This window comes from Cetorhinus maximus, chromosome 10, assembly GCF_964194155.1.
Source record: "Cetorhinus maximus chromosome 10, sCetMax3.hap1.1, whole genome shotgun sequence".
Classification (NCBI taxonomy): Eukaryota; Metazoa; Chordata; class Chondrichthyes; order Lamniformes; family Cetorhinidae; genus Cetorhinus; species Cetorhinus maximus.
In genome coordinates, this window is record NC_135888.1 from 17431775 (window position 1) to 17453501 (window position 21727).

At 41.7% G+C, this 21727-nt stretch overlaps 1 protein-coding gene across 2 annotated transcripts in view; it reads right to left on the reverse strand.

Annotated features, from left to right (window-relative positions):
* Nucleotides 1-6759: 6759 nt before the first annotated feature.
* The window catches only part of LOC144685490 (kelch-like protein 20), a 45925-nt gene continuing 30957 nt past the window's right edge, over nt 6760-21727 (reverse strand). For both annotated transcript variants that reach the window (XM_078550063.1, XM_078550064.1), the window contains 4 exons: nt 20426-20559; nt 14537-14745; nt 12262-12368; nt 6760-8526 (listed from right to left, as the gene is read on the reverse strand). In XM_078550063.1, coding sequence (XP_078406189.1) covers nt 8442-8526; nt 12262-12368; nt 14537-14745; nt 20426-20559 — 535 coding nt within the window. In that variant the 3' untranslated portion in view covers nt 6760-8441. The remainder of the gene's footprint in view (nt 8527-12261; nt 12369-14536; nt 14746-20425; nt 20560-21727) is intronic.

Below are 21727 nucleotides of genomic sequence, written 5' to 3' on the forward strand. Positions count from 1 at the left end.
TCTGTCTCAGCAAGGTGGTGTGACTGGGATTAACTTGACTGTACTTGTCACCCACTGCTCTTTCACATGTATTGCCCTGGTGAATAACTTGTCAGCTGAGCAGTTTAACCATATGGACAAGGAAATCCCCAATCTGAGTTGATCTTGGCTAGAGTGGCTTCATGTGGGGGGGAATTGGTCAGATTTTCCACACCAGATTGAGGATTAACATCTGGAATGACATGTGGTTGTCTGAGTGGTGGATTGGACTCCATGCTTTTACAGTTGGGGCCTGCTGATACTGAACTGAGTGAGTTTGGAATGTGTGTACAGTGTAAGTGCATCCTACTGCTATTAATACATTAAGAGAAATTATAGGAAAACTATCCAACCAACCCAAAGGATGTAGCACCCAATACCTGAACAAATCTGTTCCCTGCTCCACTTTGACCTATGGTGGGAGGTGATAATTCAGGCACAAGCCTGAATTCTGCACTCCACTGAATAGCTGAAGTGGTTCATTTCATTGGGAGCTCTCTGATTACAAGGCACATTGGCATTCTGCAAACAGGCCATATTTTACCCCCTGTTGACTGCATGGATAGATAGTATGTGGTGGGGAACTGCAAATGCATTCAAACCATCTTGTGTGAAGAGTTGGCAAACACCTGAAATATTTCCACTTTTTAAACAGCAATCACTTGCTGCCACATGCAACAATTGCATGTTAAAGTCCCACTGTAATTATGGAAAGGTGTAATGACTTGGCGTACTGAACAGGTTTGAACAAGAAACAGTTAACTTTTTTATTACCGTTTTTCAGATGCTACATGCTTGAACCAGATCCTCAACAAAAAGCGCCCCCCCACCCCCACCCCGGATTATCTGTGCTTAGGGCTCATTGGTCAGAGCCTTCAAAAACAATCACATGCCCCTCATAGATAGTAGGAGGGGCTATACCTTCAGCTACTATATTTCCTCTCTAGTTTGTTTTAACAGTTTCTATTTAGACAACATTTGAATATCCAACATGGGTGTTAAAGATGAAGTCTGAGGTGCTTTCCTTATTTGGTTAAAGTGACGTAGCTCTACCACTTGAGGTTCTTCCACAGGGTCAACATGATCAGGAACTGCAGCACCAGATACACCATTAGAGAGTGGCAGTTCAGGGTTTGGCAACTCTGCAGAGACATTGGGCTTGTCTATTCTAAGTTGATCTGTCACCTCTGATTTATGTCAGACCATTAATCACAGGTGGAATAGCTGGTTGTTGGAATGTCTCTATTGTGAAGATAGTCCATCTGGGAGGACAAGAGGCCACTTGCTGCCTTTCAATAATCCAACTTTTCTCCTGCCTTTCCTTGTAAATCTGACATCTTAACACTAGTGCTCAGCGCTATGGCTCTTCATGCAGTGGTGTAGTGGTAATGTCACTGGATGAGTAATCTGGAGGCTAAAGCTCTGGGGACATAGGTTGAAATTCTACCACAGCAGCTGGTGGAATTTAAATTCTATTAATAAAATCTGAAATTAAAATCTAGTCTAAAGTGATTGTAAAACCATTGTCCTAAAGACCCAAACGGTGCACTAATTTCCTTTAGGGAAGGAAATCTGCCAGCCTTGCCTGGCCTACATTGCTGTAGGTCTGGAGTTCAATGTGGCTGACTCTTTTTTTTTAACTGCCCTCTAGCCACTCAGCTATATCGAACTGCTACAAAGTCTAAAAGGAATGAAACCAAATGCCACTGGCATTGACCTGGGCACCAGAAATGGTGAAGATACACAAGTCAGGACAGCCCTGCAAAGTCCTCATTATGAACATCTGGGGCTAGTGCCAAAATTGGGAGAGCTGTCCCATAGACTTGTCGAGCAACAGCCTAACAGTTCTACTCGGAATTGTACCTTACTGACACTGTCCCAGACACAATCATCATCCCTGGGTATGTCCTGTCCACTAACGGGACAGACCCACCAGAGGTGGTGGCACAGTGATATACAGTAAGGAGGAAGTTACCCTGGGAATCCTCAACATTGACTCTGAACCCCCTCATGGTATCAAGTCATACATGGGCATGGAAACCTCTTGGTTACCACCTAATGTCCCCCCAGCTGATGAATCATTACTATTGAACACCACTTGGAGGAAGTAATGAGGGCACAATGTACTTGGTAGGACCACTGCTGGTTGAGTTGTAAAGGACATAGCTACTAGACTGGGTCTGCAGCAGGTGGGAAGGAAAAACCCTACTTGATCTCATCCTCCACAATCCACCTGTCACAGATGTATTTGTCCATGACATTATTGGTTGGAGTGACCACCACACATGGAGACTAAATCCTGTCTTCACATTGAGGATACCCTCCATTGTGTTTGGCACTACCATTGTACTAAATGGGATAGATTTTGAACAGATCTAGCAAATCCAGACTGGGTATCCATGAGGTGCTGTGGGCCATCAGCAACAGCAGAATTGTATACAACTACAATCTCATGGCCTGGCATTTTACCCCCACACTCCTACCAAGTTGAACCAGGGTTGACCCCCAAAGAAGAGTGCTGGGGTATGCCAGGACCAGGCTTGCCCAAGAATAGGTGTCAACTTGGTGAAGCAATAGCACAGGATTACTTGTGTGCCATAGATGGAGCTGAGCAACCCCACAACCAATGGATCAGATTTAAGCTGTCACATTTAGTTGTGAATGATGGGCAATTAAACCACTTGTTGGAGGAGGCTCCACAAATATCCTGATCCTCAATGATGGGGAGAGCCCAGAACATCAGTGCAAAAGAAGAGGTTGAAGCATTTTCAGCCATCTTCAACAGAAGTGCTGAGTGGATGAGCCATCTTGGCCTCCTCCTGATGTCTCCAGCATCTCACATTTTACTCCTATCATGGAGTGAATCAAATTGGCTATCAAGAAACAGCAAAAGTTGACTGGCTACTGCAAAGGCTATGGGCCCTGAAAATATTTTGGCAATAGTACTGAAGACTTGTGCTGCTGAATTTGCCATGCCCTTAGCCAAGCTGTTCCATGCAGCTATAACACTGGCATCTACTTGGCAATGTGGAAAATTTCCCAGGTATGTCCTGTATACAAAGGACAAATCCAACCCCAGCCAATTACCACCCCATCAGTCTACTCTCAAGTGGCAATTACTCAGCAATAAAATATTCACTGCTCAATGGAATCCAATGGAAGCCACCCAGCTCCTGACCTCATTGCAGCCTTGGTCCAAACATGGAGAAAAGTGAAGTGATGATGACTGCCCTTGACATCAAGGCTGCATTTGAGAGTTTGGCAATAAGGAGCCCTAGCTGCTTCAATGACCCTCCCACCATAAGGTCAGAAGTGGGGATGTTCACAATTTGCAACTCCTCATAGTGAAGCAGTCCATTGTCCAACAAGGCTTGGGCTAATAAGTGGCAAGTAACATTCATGCCACATAACTGCTGGGCAATGACTATCTTCAATGAAAGAGAATCTAACCATTGTGCCTTGACATTCAATGGCATTACCATCATTGAATCCCCCACTATCAACACCTGGGGGCGTTACCTTAACTAGAAACTGAACTGGACCAGCCATATAAATACTGTGGCTACAAGAACAGGTTAGAGGCTAGGAATCCTGCAGTGAGTAACTCCCCTCCTGACTCCCCAAAACTTGTCCACCATCTACAAGGCATAAGTCAGGAGGTGAAAAAATATTCTCCACTTGCCTGGATGAGTCAGCCTCAACAACACTCTAAGCTTGACACCATCCAGGACACCGCCTGCTCGATTGGCACCCCATCCACAAACAGTCACTCCTTCCACCACTGATGCACACTGGTGGCAGTGTGTACCATCTACAAGATGCACTGCAGCAACTCACCAAGGCTCGTTTGAAAACACCTTCCAAACCCATGACCTCTACCACCTAGAAAGATGAGGACAGCAGGCACATGGGAACACCACCACTTGCAAGTTCCCCTTCCAAGTCATGCACCATCATCACTTGGAAATATATTTGGCATTATTTCACAGTCACTGGGTCAAAATCCTGGAACTCCCTCTACAGCACTGTGGGTATATCTACACCACATGGACTGCAGTAGTTAAAGAAGGCAACTCACCACCTTTTTGAGAGCTATCAAGGATGGGCAATAAATGCTGGCCTAGCCAGCAATGCCCACATCCGATGAATAAATGTTAAATTATGGGTGCTTTCCTTGCACTGTACTTTGTCCACAATTTAATCTATCATTGTCCTATCCTCCTGTACACTTTTGACTGTTATTTTGTAATTTAACCTGTGACTTCAATTCACCCAGACATGTATGCAAGTTGTCAGTGTCTCCAAAAATCAATTTGCATCAAATTTCTGAATCCAACTCGTAAATTGGAAACCTGCTATTGTTTCTCCCTTGGCTAATGTCTTACCAATTCTGAAGATGAGACCTGACCTAAACTTCCCACAGATTTTAACTTCCACTAGCATGAAATTTTACTTAAAAACAGAAAATGCTTGAAATGGTCAGGCAGCAAGCGAATATTTTCAGTCAACTTTTCATTGGAATAGGAACTTTATCACCCATCCCTTTTTGAAGTCTAGGGGCATTGCAGTCTATGCAGCTATCCATCATCCCTTCCTCAAAGCCAGAGACTAGTCAGGTAGCATGTTCCCATACTGAACCAATACTAATGTCGGTTTGCAAGATGGCTGTACAAATAACTTGTGCATTTTGTTTTTAGAAAAAATGCAACTCCAAACTCTTGCTTTCTTTAAATTTATCCCATAGTTATAATTGAGATATGGCTGTCTTTTGTATCAAAAATGCCTAATAACTGATACTTCCAACAGATCTCTCTTAGTGAATAGTCCCAGTTCTTGTCTGTCTTCATAACCAAAATCCCTCATTCCCACTAAATTGGTTTCCTCCATGGCCTTGAATATCCCTTTACTGGTCTGAACTGAACAATATTTTAAATGGCAAATGAATAGGCTTAGCATTATGTATGTCCTAGTTTAAAAAAACCTACAATACCTTTTTAAAGCTGGTTTTGCTTTGGCCAACTATCTCTCCTCTGCATTAAACTTCTAAATTCAACCTGCTTGTTCAACTGTTTTATGCAGTTTTTATATTGTGCCCCCTTAATACTCAAATCTTGATCTCTCATGGGGCTCCCAACACCACTGACATGTCTAGTTCATCAATTCATCAATCATTATTGTCCTTTTGCCAACTTACTACCCATGTTGCTACCTTCACCCCCACCACCTCTCTAATTTTGCTATAGGTAACATTAATCATGGCCAATTTATGGTGCAATTGTTGCCAGCATAGGCTGCCAGAATCAATTTCAAAATACAAGTTGCATACTTGTAACGTGTGTATTTATCTATACCTTTTATACATTAGCCTTAAACTCTCCACTAATGCTTGATAAGTTGGTGTCTCTGAATGTATGGCTAACTAAGCATTGGCTATTTCCCCATATCGGGGCCCTTCCCACCATCATACTGCTTTTTGCATCCTGGTTATCAGGTGAGAATCATACTATTTTGTACCATTACAGACTATGATGATTCCACCACCTACACAGCTGACACAAGCTTGGAAATTTCAGGATCAGCTATGGATCCAGATAGTTCAATGAACAAAAATCAGATTTCGGCTTCAAACGTGAAACCAGAACTGAAAAAATCATTCCAAACCCTGGATTTAAATGTGTTAATGACAACCGACAGCTCACTGGAAAACTGGCCAGAAGTGGCATCATCGGTGTCAACAAATGCTGAAGAAGAAATGGCTATGGTAGACTTGATCTTAAGTTTATAACCAATTTAAACCTTGACCATTTTGTTGCCTGCTTGTAATTTTGGGGGCAAGTGAGGTGGTGCTGATACCAACATTTGCACTGGCACTCAAGCACCACTCTAATGCTAGGGAGTTCTCCCAGTGGTCTGGCCAACATTTAACTAGCACCACTTAAAACAATTATCTAACTTTTTTTTTTGTGTGGGACATTCCACAGCCATACTGTGACAAGTTAGCTGTTCATATGCTTACTAGTGACTACTTCAAGTAAGTTTGACTAAATTGATTTGCTATGTCCAGAGCACCTGAAGGGTGCTATAAAAATCCCACATTTGTCTTTTCTTATGTTATGTTTTTTGCATGTGCTGCACAGTGGGGTAGACCTGAAAGCCATGCCAAAGTTTGGGGAAGAAATTACTTTACAATGTGTGGGTGTTTCATAATTTAGTCAGATGCTCAGTTTAAAACATCCTGATTTGCTATATTTTCTTCATTTCCTGAAAGAGGGAATGGAGGTATTCGAGTGGAGTAGCATCTATTGATGGGTTCAGATAATGTCAGAACAGGTACTAACCCTTAATTCTTTAAGCAAAATTTAATCTGTGGCTTTATTTGTTCTGCAGAGGTCAGTTTAAATGTTTGCTTGCAGGGAACTTTTGTTGTAAAGATTTATATATATTTTTTTAAAAAGGCCCTTTGGTGTTGGCTTTGCATAAGTGTTGCTATTAATCAGATTTGCAGCACTGAACTATCAAACTAATTACTTCCCCTGACAATTTCTGCCAGTGAAAGGGTGTTGGAAGTTATTTGCTTGTTGCCATATGGCTCTAGATAACATCAAGAACACTGTAGTTCGATCAATGCTTGCAGGAAAAGAAATAAACATGTTTTAATGCAGTGTGCCTTGGCTCCAACAATTAAATACAAAACTGTAAATGGTGAGTTTGGAGAAAATAATTTAAAACAAAACCAGTATCTTCAGAAATAAGCATTTTGAACAACTTTATTTAAATACTGTACAAAGTGAATATAATCTATTAAAAATCTTGAATAGCAAGAACATTTTTACAATTACGTTTAATCGGCAAGTTTGAGGGTTGGTACAGTCTAATTTTAAGAACTCACTAATGCAACAAGAGCATGTGCATTGAGAAGTGAACTTGATGTAGGATCCTTCTTGGAAGGTGATGAACCAAGATTTATTCCTAATGGAAGTTTCTAACAGTTTACCCTCCATCTAGCCCCCTTCAAAGTAGAATTGCTGGGAATAAAGTACACAAACGGGCTGGCCACTTGGAGATGGTGGGGAGAAAGTTTCCAGTTAATAAGAATTTTTTACAAATTCACTAAGTCAGCTAGCTATCTTCAACCAGGTTAGCCAATGAAAGCAGCAATTCATATTTTGAACTAAGACACTTCAATGGTATCTTAGTGCTATCCTGTAGTGCTTGGCTCCACAGCAATGAAAAGAACTTGTAATTATTTTTGACTTCTGACTCTCTTCAGTTATCTTAAAGCATGTTGATGGTATCTAGCAGGTTAAGTATTTGCAGTGTAACATGGCTAAAAATGCACCCTTAACTCATTCTGTAGCTCATCCGACATTGTAATGGAGACTAAACTTAACATGTATTTAAACCTGTGACAGATTATGTAGATGCAAAATGACAAGTGACTGCTCTTAGTGTCTATACAATTCTTCAAACAAGTAATTTTGAAAGCAATTTACAAAAGTTTTGGTCAACTTTGTACAAAGAAAACATTTGACCTGCCCTTAAATTTTCCCCCACAAGTGGGATTTTAATTGCTACATCAAATAAATGCAGATTATATCTCATAAGGGAAGAAACTCTGTTTTAAATTGGAACTTTGCAGAGCATTTTAAAACTTACTCCTTCACACTTAATACAAAGTCTAGCAATCTTAAAAGACAAGTTTCATAGATCCACCAAGCCATTTAACTTGTGACAAACTTGCTAAGCATCTTCTGTTTGCACCCCATCGCTCCAACTCTACTTGAGGCAGGATCCACACACACAATATTCAAGCTGGCTTTGGCTATTTAATAAAAATCCACACCATGCTCCCTACTATGGCTTTGACCCAAGTCAAATGTCTATACTCATACTCTTGTAATAGGGTAGTCAACTTAAATTACAATGAGAATGTAGGAATGAGACCATTCAGCTTCAGTTAACAGACCATTTTCTGTCTTTATCTGTTTACCCTGAACTTATAGGGGAGGCTATGTTTCATACACTTGCAACTTGAAGTGAAAGAAATTACATAAATAGTATTGGCACAGATTTAACATTGCTATACAGGTGCCAGAATAAATTTACTTATTTTAAAAACTCCCTCATCTGGATCTATTTAATCAGCACTCTATAAGGCAGCAAGGTTTTATTTCAATAAGATGGCTCCAATATGTTCCTATTAGCTCATAATTCATCATCCCAACTTAGTTGCACTTCTTGCAAAATTTCTGTAAATGTTTTTTAATGCACAAAGGTTGCTAGATATATAATGCACTTATTATAGAAGGTGCTCTTCTGCACTCTGCTTCAAATGCTATTTGGTATGATTTAAAAAAAGCTGGCAATTCAATGTCATTGTAAATGGGTTAAACATACAGGACAACACACTGCATCACTGAAATTCACCAAATGTGTGACTCGCATTGTGTCATCTTCACTACACCAACCCCACCTCCAAGGCGTCTGTAATTCATACTTCCAAAGAGCCTGAGGGAATAAATCAGTAAGATTAAAACGCCGTTATTTGTTGTGTAATATTTTGCAAGTTCAACGTAATCAACAAAGCTACTGGTAATCTGGTTTCTTTGCTTTTCTATTGCACTTTAAGCAACATGGTATTGGTGGGGACAAGAATTAAACATTTAATCAAATATCAAAATGAATGGAAATTGGTAACTGTCTAATTCAGTAAAAATTTCAAATTAACAGGCAAACAAGTGTGGTGATTTCTGGATTCTAGTTTATAAAGCTCAGTATGCAGGTGGTTTTAACTGCATTGCATTCATGTGATTTCATATCCCAAGAGTAGATTTGTGATGAGTTGCACTTATAATGCAGCAATGTAAGTCTCTTGTTTTAACGAGCTCTGCAATGTGTCTTTTAAGCTGAATTTAACTTCTAACTGAGTTGTCCATCAGTTTGCTATCTTGGTGGTTCCCCACCTGTCAGTCAGCAAGTCTGATATGAACATTCTAGAGATTTAGCAAAGAAATAAAATCATCTCTGGTGCACAGGTTACAGGAATAAACCACAGCTCATTCTTAGTTAAGGGTACTAGGCACTAATGAGAAGCATCTTTTTCCTGACTGGGCTCTATACCCATGTAAGCTTGTTATGGACAAAGAAATAGACAAGTTGCAAAAAAATGTTTTGGACTGGGTGAGAGTGGATTTTAGTAAAATAAGGCAGAATCTGGCCAAGGTAGACTGGGAACAGCTACTTGTGGGGAAATCTACTGAGGAGCAGTGGCGGGGTGTTCAAAAAGGAAATGGGGAGGTACGGGCTCAACATGTTTCCTCTAGGGTGATAGGAAGGAGTAACAAGCCCAGAGAACCATGGATGACCAGGGATATTCAGGATACGATGAGAAGGAAAAGAGGCTTTTAGCAGGTACAAGGGGAGCACGTCAGAAGAGGCATTGGTGGAGTACAGGCAGTGCAGGGTGGAGCCTAAAGCAATTAGGAGAGGAAAGAGGGGATATGAGAAAGCTCTGGCTGGTAAAAGTAGGGAAAATCCCAAGATATTCTAAGTATATCAATGGGAAGAGGATAACCAGGGAAAGAGTAGGGACCAAGGGGGCCATCTATGGGTGGAACCAGAGGACATCGGTAGTGTTGAACGAATACTTCACATCCGTCTTCACCCAAGAGAATGAGGATGAAGGTATTGAACTCGGGGGGGAGAGAGACTGCGAGGTTCTTGAACAAATTGATATAGGGAGTGACAAGGTGGTGGCAGGCTTAAAAGTGGACAAATCTCCAGGTCCAGATGATGTATCCCAGACTGCTGAGGGAGGCAAGGGAAGAGATCGCAGGGGCTCTGACCCAAATTTTTAATTCCTCTCTGGCCACAGGGGAGGTGCCAGAGGACTGGAGAACAGCTAATGTGGTTCCGCTATTTAAGAAGGGTTGTAGAGAGAAGCCAGGGAACTACAGGCTAGTGATTCTCACGTCAGTAGTAGGGAAACTGTTGGAGAAAATTCTGAAGGAGAGAATCTATCTCCACTTGGAGAGGCAAGGTTTGATCAGGGTTAGTCAGCATAGCTTTGTCAGAGGGAAGTCATGCCTAACAAATTTGACTGAATTTTTTGAGGAGGTGACCAGGTGTGTAGATGAGAGTGATGCAGTTGATGCAGTTTATACAGGTTTCAGCAAAGCCTTTGACAAGGTCCCACATGGGAAACTTATAAAGGTGGCCAATGCACATAGGATACAGGGTAATTTGATGAGGTGGATTCAAAATTGGCTTAGTTGTAGGAGACAGAGGGTGATGACAGAAGGATGCTTTAGTGGCTGGAAGCCAATGTCCAGTGGCGTACCACAGGGATCTGTGCTGGTTCCCCTATTATTTGTCATTTATATAAACGACAGATGACTGGGGGGAGGGAGGAGGATAAGTTAGTTTGCGGATGACACAAAGATTGGCCGGGTGGTTAAGTGAAGTTGAGTGTCTTGGGTTACAGGAAGATAGATGGGATGGCCAAATGGGCAGATGGAATTTAACCCTGAAAAGTGTGAGGTGATACACTTTGGAAGGAGTAATTTGACAAGGAAGTATTCAATGAATGGCATGACACTAGGAAGTTCTGAGGAACAAAGGGACCTTGACATGTGTGTCCATAGATCTCTGAAGGCAGAGGGGCATGTTAGTGGGGTGGTGAAAAAGGCATATGGGACACTTGCCTTTATCAATTGAGGCATAGATTACAAAAGTAGGGAGGTCATATTGAAGTTGTATAGAACCTTGGTGAGGCCACAGCTGGAGTAGTGTGTGCGGTTCTGGTCGCCACATTATAGGAAGGATGTGATTGCACTGGAGGGGATGCAGAGGAGATTCACCAGGATGTTGCCTGGGATGAAACATTTAAGTTATGAAGAGGTTGGATAGACTTGAGTTGTTTTCATTGGAGCAGAGAAGTCTGAGGGGCGACCTGATCGAGGTATACAAGATTGAGGGGCATGGACAGGGTGGATAGGGAGCAGCTGTTCCCCTTAGTTGAAGGGTCAGTCATGAGGGGACATAAGTTCAAAGTGAGGGGCAGGAGGTTTAGGGGGGGGAGGATGTGAGGAAAAACCTTTTTTACCCAGAGGGTGGTGATGGTCTGGAATGCGCTGCCTGGGAGGGTGGTGGAGGTGGATTGCCTCACATCCTTTTAAGTACCACCAGGATGAGCACTTGGCCCATAGCCTTGAATGTTATGACGTGCCAAGTGCTGGTAAATGGGATTAGGTAGGTCAGGATTTCTCGTGTTGGTGCAGACTCGATGGGCCTCTTCTGCACTGTGATTCTGTAGTTCCCATGTGATGAATAATTGCAAATTCTTACTCTGCCATAAAGTCTTTCAATATTTGTCATGCACAAACCCATCAGATTTACCAATGCTAGCTAAAGTCACCCTTATAAATTGTATGGGTGTTAAAGTCTAGGAGTGATTTTGAAGACAGATTTAGTTTCTGCATGCAGCTATCGTGTATAGACTGTCCAAACTTTACTCAATGTTTTCACCCCAACCAAAGAAAGTCTCTATTAGATTATAGCACCGTAGTGCATCTGCATCCATTTACCACATCAGAATATATTTACAATAGGTGCATCTGCCAGCCCTTTAGCATTTGAAATGCTAATAATGCATTGGTGTGGAAAAACTTCAATATGGGATTCTACCCTTAAAATAAAATGCCATCAGTGCATGTTCTCTAACAGACTGGCCTCCATCAATGTTTAATATAGTGAAAACTTAAGTTTTCTGAGGAATAAAATGACTTACAGTTTATTTCACTTGACGGCACTCACTGCTGGGCTAAAGGTCTATAGGGTCAAATCCAACTTAACAGCCAAGATTGCAAAACTGATCAATGACCCAGCAGGACTGAAGGTGCCATCCTTTGAACAGGTTGTTAAAGAACACCAATCAAACTTGAGTCAAATGAACTGAAAGATTGTGTCAATGCATAGTGTAGAGCCTCAAACTCAATTTGAAACTTTTAGGACTCTCAACCTGTTGGAACCATAGGCCAAGTGCACTTAAAATTTGAGAATTTCTGGAAAAGCATTCTTACCACACTTGATACCCATTGCTGAAGGTCAAGACTTGTACAGTTTCTCCTGTTCCATTCTGCAATTTTACCTCATGAAATTCCAGCTTAGTTATCAGTTACTTTGTTATAAACTTAAATTCAAGTTTAACTTATGAGCTGGAAGCATTTTGAGATGTGAAAGTACCTCCAAGTATTTGCATCAGGATCAAACACCTCAACAGTTTTTAAGTAGGTTGTACCATCAAAACCTCCAACTGCCATCAAAAGTCCATTTACAACAGCTAGACCAACCTGGGTGGTGGTGAAAGAAAAACAAAATTAGTGTTTACATTTGGTTAAAAAGCAAGTGCTAATATGTGTAATGTGCTAGCTCAATACAAAGTATCAGATCATGCTACAAAGACACAAGGTTGTTGCTTCATATGTTGCCAACTTGCTCATGGCCAGTGAGTGGCATCTATTCCTTCCCCAAAGAGAACTTAAGTTGGCAATTAACACCTCACCCAACATTGTGGGCCACCCAACTGCTTTGCTGCAACATGACATATTGTAGGGAGAAATATGCAGTATTAAGTGAGGTCATTGGTCACTGTATTGTGAAAAACTGGGAGACTCCAAAGGATTAGCATTGCTACACACATCATTAGCGATGCTGAAACCTTAAAGTCAGATTATTCTACTGTGGCAGTCTGGGGAGGAGGAACTCTGATGTAAATTGCCTGCCAAATCATTTGTTCCTCAATATACATTTTTTTTGTATTATTCAGCCAGTTACAGTACATACTCATTCAAACAGTGGCAGCAGTGTACACCATCTACAAGATGCACTGCAGAAACTCACCAAGGCTCATTAGGCAGCTCTTTCCAAACCCATGACCTCTACCATCTAGAAGGACAAGGGCAGCAGACACATGGGAACACTGTCATAAGTGTATAATGTTTTTCTGGTTTATGGGGTGGAGGGGGTTGTGTTTTTCTGAGATTTAATTACGTTTTGTAGCCAAGTAGGCTGCAAGTTGAAGGTGTAGAAGTGTCTTTAATATGCTAATGAGTAAACATAGCTGGGGTGAAAGGAATTTGCAATTTTAGATAGATGAAGAGGGATTTGGATTTCAAAGTGATTTTAGGGTGTTAGACAAGCTATGGAATGTTTATTTTTCTCAAGGGGTTACTGACAATATTCAGTGGCAACATGAAGAATTATATTATGAGAAAGGTAAGGTTCCAAAGACATATGGGAACAATGGATCTTACATATTAAAAAGGGAGAAGTGTGTGTCAGGAGAAGGCATTGTAAGACCTAACAGAAGTGTGTGAAGCCTCCAGCATCTGTGCATAAGCCTGCTGTCTACAGAAACTGGAGCTGGAGAGAGCCAGTTTGAATTCCACTGTCCAGGGTATTGTAATTTTCTGGATTTGTTTAAAATCTAAAAGCTATTTTTTTGACCATTGCCTTAAAGGGGGTGTAACTGGGAGTCAGGTTAATTAGGGATTATAGTAGTAATTTGTAGTTCTATGTATGTGCTTGAATCTTTTGTTAATAAATATCTTAATTGATTTTTTTTTTTAAAAACTGTCTTGGCGGACTTGTTACCTCTGAATTCAAAGTATGCATCACGAAATAAATACGAATTGCAAAACTGTTGTGATAGCGTGATTAAGTTTCCCTTGTGGATTTGATCCACCTGGCGCACATCATCTGCCGTGTCATGACAAACACCACCACCTGGAAGTTACCCTCCAAACCACACACCACCCTGACTTGGAAATATACCACCATTCCTTCAGTCACTGGGTCAAAATCCTGGAACGCCCTCCCAAACAGCACTGAGTATACTTACACCACGTGGACTGCAGCAGTTTAAGAAGGCATTATCACCGCCACCTTCTCAAGCAATTAGGGATAGGCAATAAATGCTGGCTTAGCCAGCGACGCTCACATCCCGTGAAAATGAATAAAAAATAATTCTATTTTATGATACTCCACATTATAAATCTTGACAGTACCATCTGTTGATTGTTAGTTTGTTGGAATGGCACTCAATAAAGCACATCTATTTTCTACAGAAGATTGAAGATTTTACTTTTGATGCCAAGAGGAAATACCTTTTTCAATTTGAAGATACTGTAAAACATCAGGAATCCAAACAATGCAGGCTGCATTGATGAAGATAAATCACAATATGCTACAAATCCAAAAGTTATTACACATGCACAGTTCAATCAGCATTTGGAAGAGTACGCTAAATTGTAACACTCATCAACACTGCTGGCTCCGATGAAGTTATACCCAAAAATGCATCATTCTCTTGTTAGCATTTCATGTTTTATTAGATTCCACCTTGTTCAGGTTAAAGCTGCAGTCCAGGGATGATACTTATATAGTTTTTGAATCTGTAATATGTGGTCTGCTAATTATCAAAAATATACACACACAGCTGAGCTTAGTATACACTTACGCCACTCCGTCTGGAAGTCATAGCAACCACTGGAGACCACTGATTGGCTCTAAGGTTGTATCGCTCGGCACTGCTGAGCTCAGTTGTGTCATCGCGTCCTCCAACTGCATAGATCATGTCCTGGAACACAGCACAGCCAAGATGCTTTCGTCTCGTCCCCATGGGTGAACAAGGAGACCAGCGATTCTCCTGAGGAATGAAGCGTTCAACTGAAAAGTACAAAATAATTCCATGAACCTAACCACCTAAATCTTGCTGCAATGTTGGAGCAAAGCAGGTTTTGTGCATATTATAATATTTGATTTTTTTTGATAAATAAGAAATTGAGAAAATGAAAAGTAAGGCTCTCTACAGGATAGATGCCAGGCTTTTACCAGAGAAAACTGTATATGTAGCAATATCTGGTGTACTTGCAAGGTCATACAATTAAGATTAAAGTGGCTACTCACCCACTTTAGTTCCTCCATCCACCATAATCTTACAGCTCCCCTTACTCTAGCATTTTTAAAAAATGATTCCATGGTTTTCACTCTACTCCCCTACCTTGGAATTTGTTTCAAGCATCGATTACTGAGAGGAACAACTTCCTGAGAATAATCCTAGATTAGCCTTTTAATAGTTTGACTGTCTCCTGATTTTATTTTTAGTCTGGTTTAAAGCACCATTCCACTTTTACCTTCTTTATTCCGTTTACATATTTATTTTCCTTTGTTTTATCCTATCTGCACACTCTAGCAGGCGTAAAAGATCTCACAGCACTATTTGAAGAGGAGCAGAGGAAATTGCCAGATGCTAAAAAAAAAAGGTGGCGTTTGATTCCAACATCCTGCTTTGTGGCTTAACACCTTGAGGGATTGAGACCATCATCTTGTTACCATAACAGAGTGATCGGGCCACTCACTTCCATCTGCCACCAGTTGAGTTGAGTTCTTCTTTTGTTCACAAGGGACAGGCAGTCTGAAGATTCCATACTGCTTTTGAGTTGCCCCATCCTTAAAGATGTGTGAATTCCCCAGATGGCTGTAAAGGCTAACATTTATTCTTCACCCAAGACCACAAAAACAGTTCAATTCGTCATTTATCTCATTGCTATGTTGTGTAAATTTGCCTTCACTTTACTCTATTCTCTAACAGGTGCCAGACTTCAAAATAATTCACTAGCTGTGAAGCACTTTGGGGTGTTCAGTCATAAAAAGCACTACATAAATGCAAGGTCTATCTTTCTCTCTAGAATATCAATTCTCAGTTTCCTTCTTTCCAGACTGAAAAATCCAAATCTCGCCTGTCGTTACTCATAACACTCTCCTTCAACAGTAGGGATCACTCTCGTGACTCCTCTGAACTATTTCCAGTGCACAGATCCTTCCTTGCATCTCAATGACCCCCACAATTGGACACAGTACTCAAGCATAGTACATAGTTTCAGTAGGATTTCCTCTGACTCGTAATCTGGACTTCTGGTTATACACCCATTATTCTTTCCTATGTGTAGTACTTTATACTTGTCCATATTAAATTTTATCAACCACTGTTCTACCTACTTTCATGTTTTGTTCAAATCACTTTGCTTGTTCCTCACCTGCTTGCTCAGGAATGAAGTGCCCCTCCTAGTTTGGTCTCATGCAAATGTCAAGAGTTTTTTGTTTTTAAATTAGCAATATTAGTCATAATAGTTGTCATGCCCTAGTACATTATGGACTTTGTCTATACTTTTAAAAAGTGGACACAAACAAGCTATGGAAATGAATTTCGGGCTCGGCACGATGTTGAACTCTTCTTCTGCAGTCTTCGTCTCCGTGCTCACTTCTTTGGGCAGGAGTCCTCTCCCCGTTCAACGGATCCTTTTACCCACCTCCAATATTCTCCCTCCCTCTGGATTCTTACCTTCTCTTGATCTTTTCATTGAGAACTGTCGGCGTGACATTAGTCGTCTCAATTTCTCTGCTCCTCTCACCCATTCTAATCTGTCTCTCTCTGAACTTACTGCACTCCGTTCTCTCAGGTCCAATCCCAACATTGTCATCAAACCCGCTGACAAGGGTGGTGCTGTTGTTGTCTGACGCACTGACCTCTACCTCGCGGAGGCTGAGCGTCAACTCGCAGACACTTCCTCCTACCTCTCCCTGGACCATGACCCCACCACTGAACATCAACCATTGTTTCCAGGACTGTCACTGACCTCATCTCCTCTGGAGATCTTCCTCCCACAGCTTCCAACCTGATAGTCGCCCAACCTCGGGCGGCCCACTTCTACCTCCTACCCAAAATCCACAAACAGAACTGTCCCGGCAGACCGATCATGGCAGCCTGTTCCTGCCCCATGGAACTCATTTCTCGTTATCTTGACTCCCTTCTCTCTCCCCTTGTCCAGTCCCTTCCCACCTTCATCTGTGATTCCTCTGACACCTTACGTCACATCAACAATTTCCAGTTCCCTGGCCCCAACCGATTCCTCTTCACCATGGACGTCCAATCCCTCTACACCTCCATCCCTCACCAGGATGGTCTGAGGGCCCTTAGCTTCTTCCTTGAACAGAGGCCCGAACAATCCCCATCCACCACTACTCTCCTCCGTCTGGCTGAACTTGTTCTCACACTGAACAATTTCTCCTTTAACTCCTCTCACTTCCTCCAAATAAAAGGTGTGGCTATGGGTACCCGCATGGGCCCCAGCTATGCCTGTCTCTTTATGGGGTATGTGGAACATTCCTTGTTCCAGTCCTACTCTGGTCCCCTCCCACAACTCTTTCTCCGGTACATCGATGATTACTTCGGTACTGCTTCATGCTCTCGTCGGGACCTGGAAAAATTTATTAATTTTGCTTCCAATCTCCACCCCTCCATCTTTTTCACATGGTCCATCTCTGACACTTCCCTTCCCTTCCTTGACCTCTCTGTCTCAATTTCTGGTGATAGACTGTCCACCAATATCCATTACAAGCCTACCGACTCCCACAGCTACCTCGACTACAGCTCCTCACACCCTGCTTCCTGTAAGGACTCCATCCCATTCTCTCAGTTCCTTCACCTCCGTCGCATCTGTTCTGATGATGCTACCTTCAAAAACAGTTCCTCTGACATGTCCTCCTTCTTCCTTAACCGAGGTTTACACCCACGATCGTTGACAGGGCCCTCAACCGTGTCCGGCCCATCTCCCGCGCATCCGCCCTCACGCCTTCTCCTCCCTCCAAGAAACATGATAGGGTCCCCCTTGTCCTCACTTATCACCCCACCAGCCTCCGCATTCAAAGGATCATCCTCCGCCATTTCCGCCAACTCCAGCATGATGCCACCACCAAACACATCTTCCCTTCACCCCACCGGCGGCATTCCGTAGGGATCGTTCCCTCCGGGACACCCTGGTCCACTCCTCCATCACACCCTACTCAACCCCCACCTATGGCACCTCCCCATGCCCACGCAGAAGATGCAACACCTGCCCCTTCACTTCCTCTCTCCTCACCGTCCAAGGGCCCAAACACTCCTTTCAAGTGAAGCAGCATTTCACTTGCATTTCCCCTAACTTAGTCTACTGCATTCGTTGCTCCCAATGCGGTCTCCTCTACATTGGAGAGACCAAACGTAAACTGGGCGACCGCTTTGCAGAACACCTGCGGTCTGTCCGCAAGAAAGACCCAATCCTCCCTGTCGCTTGCCATTTTAACACTCCACCCTGCTCTCTTGCCCACATGTCTGTCCTTGGCTTGCTGCATTGTTCTAGTGAAGCCCAACGCAAACTGGAGGAACAACACCTCATCTTCCGACCAGGCACTTTACAGCCTTCCGGACTGAATATTGAATTCAACAACTTTAGATCTTGAACTCCCTCCTCCATCCCCACCCCCTTTCCGTTTCTTCCCCCTCCCTTTTGTTTTTTCCAATAATTTATATAGATTTTTCTTTTCCCACCTATTTCCATTATTTTTAAATCTATACCTTTAATGCCCTGTCAGTCTTTCCACCCCACTCCCACTAGAGCTGTACCTTGAGTGTCCTGCCATCCATTCTTAATTAGCACATTTGTTTAGATAATATCACCACCTTCAACACCTCTTTGTTCCTTTGTCTGTGACATCTTTTGATTATCTGCTCCTATCACAGCTTGCTTGTCCCTACAACCACCACCACTCCCCCAACTTCTCTCCCCCCACCCCCCCCACCTTAAACCAGCTTATATTTCACCCCTCTCCTAATATTACTCAGTTCTGTTGAAGGGTCATGAGGACTCGAAACGTCGACTCTTTTCTTCTCCGCCGGTGCTGCCAGACCTGCTGAGTTTTTCCAGGTAATTCTGTTTTTGTTATGAAAATGGCTGCTGCAAATCATGGGACCTTTGGCATTTAAGGTGCAGACAGTACCGTGTCTCAATCGAATACCTAATTAAATATGGACCTTCACAGCCATCTGAGGAAGTCACAAATCTTTTTGTTTAAGGATGGGTCAACTCAAAAGGAGTATGGAATCTTCAGACTGCCTGTCTCTTGGGTTTCTTCTGAACAAAAGAGGAAATTAAATCTCAACTGGTGGCAGATGGAAGTGAGTGGCCCTATCACCGTTTTATTGTATCAAGATGCCTGTCTCAAACCCTCAAGGCGATAAACCACAATACATGATGTTAGAATCAATATAAACACCACCCTTTTTTGGGAAAAGGACTGTGAACTTGTAAAAGTCACATGATGAGGCAGCCACATTATTGACTACTTTTAAATGGGCTAGAAACTGTTTGTAGACAATTCCACCAAAAACCATCAAACTAGTTGCAAGTAATTCAAGTAGTCAAGGCAATACAACAGCAATTGGAACTCCACTCCACCTTGAATAAGTCCCTACTATTTTCTTCTCTTCAGTCCATTTCTAACCCTGAATCCAAATAGCTTTGACCTCTATATAGTAGCCCTCAACGTGGAGTTTTGTTGAATGCTTTTTGGCAGTCTAGATGCACTATAATCATAAAGCTTTCCACAGTCCACCACAAGTCAAATAACAAAAGTATTTTCTAAATAAGCAAATACAAAAGCTTTAAAAAAAAATGATCACATTTATTACAATGCAAATAAAATAATCTTGCACAATAAAAACAATATAGTGTTGGAAATACTTAGGTCAGGCGCGAGAGAGAAACAGAGATAATAATTAAGGTTGATAACCTTTCATCAGAACAGTTCTCATGAAAGATCACGGACCTGAAATGTTAACTCTTGTTTCTCTCCACAGTTGCTGGCTAATCTGCTGAGCATTTCTGGCACTTTTTGTTTTTATTTCAGATTCCCAACATCTATAGTAGTTTGATTTTAAAATAATCTTGCAATTCCCCTTCATCCCCATAAATGTTGTTATAGCTGCAATCTACTATGTTCAATGAATATTGAACAGGGCAATCCCCCTACCCCCAAGTGATAGCTTTAACCTAATGTACATCAAAACAAAATTACAATTACTGAGAGTCTCACTAAGAATGTATCTCCAGGACTGACGTTCCAAACTAGCCCAATCTCCCCACTGTGAGGAGGACCCAGCAGTGAATGAATTTGGAAAGCTGGAACCCAATTAGCAATGGGTCCAAAACACTGGCATAAAACCGGCCATAATTTGCCAATTTAATAATAATTAATGTCAATCTCATTTTTGAGGATGGATGGTACGAGTGATTAAAAGTGACAGATGCAGCCAGTTTAGCTTTAAGGCTACAGACACATTGGGATTGTGTACATGGAGATTTACACTGCCTAATCTGAAAAGACAACAATCCGTGTTTAAAAAAGAAAATTCTAATCTAGCAAACATCATCTCTCATACTGATGAGAGAAAGATTAAAGTGAAGATCAGTCTGAAGCACACCTATTGTTGTAACTAATCTCCTAATTATTCTGGTTCCACATACATTACCTGTATTTAGTGGAGATGTTCCATCAGAGCCCCCGATAGCATAGAGATGTCCACCAAGGACTGCCACAGCTACCCCGAGGCGCCGAGTGCTCATCGGAGCTACTCTCATCCACTTATTTTCCTTAGGATCAAACCTGGAAAAATAATAAATGTGTTACAAACTTGATTCTCTCTAATCCTGTAAACATACCTCCTATCAACCCTTTAAACAGCAAGTGTCAGATTAAGTACCGTATATATTCATGTAAAAGTCGAATATTTGAGACCAACTTTTTAGGTCAAAAAAATCATGGGTCGACACAGGTAATGTTTTTGAGGGATCAATGTGTGCTTGATTTAGGCCCAAGTAAAATCCAAAAAAGATAGTCACAATGGAATAAAGTAACCACCAACAACACTAAATTTCATATTAAATTATCTAACATTATTCATTCATTTTCTAACATTACGAACTATATACATTTACAATAAAATTGAATGAACATCTCCAGAATTATCTTTTGGTTCTGAAACTTTTGGGCTTTGATCCCTGCAAAACTAATGCTGACTTATGACTACATGAAATATATGAAAATTATGGGGTTTTTTTTTAAGACCAAATATCATAGGGTTGACTTTTACATGAGACTAACTTTTAAATGAGTATATATGGTAACCCCCACCTCCTTTGCATTTTCTGCTAATGTTCTCCTCCATGTTAAAGGATTTATTTCTCAAGTTTCTGATTGCTTCCTGATACCTTGTCCAAGTGTTTAACTTTCACATATGAACCTGAACAGCAAGCATTGGCAAGTATGTCGATGCGAGGAGCATCACAGTCATGTACGATCTGGTCCACACCCAGCACTCACACACAAGTAATCTGGTATGGGTCACTGGATAATGAATGATCAGGAGTAAGGCCATATCTGATTTCCTCTTTCCTAGCCTGGGACTCTGAAGTCAATCGTAACATTAATGCCATAAGATAAAAGCAAAAAACTGCGGACGCTGGAAATCCAAAACAAAAACAAAAATACCTGGAAAAACTCAGCCGGTCTGGCAGCATCTGCGGAGAGGAACACAGTTAACGTTTCGAGTCCGAATGACCCTTCAACAGTACTAAGTAAAAATAGAAGAGAGGTGAAATATAAGCTGGTTTAAGGAGGGGTGGGACAAGTAGAGCTGGATAGAGGGCCAGTGATAGGTGGAGATAACCAAAAGATGTCACAGATAAAAGGACAAAGAGGTGTTGAAGGTGGTGATATTATCTAAGGAATGTGCTAATTAAGGGTAGAAAGCAGGACAAGTAAGGTATAGATA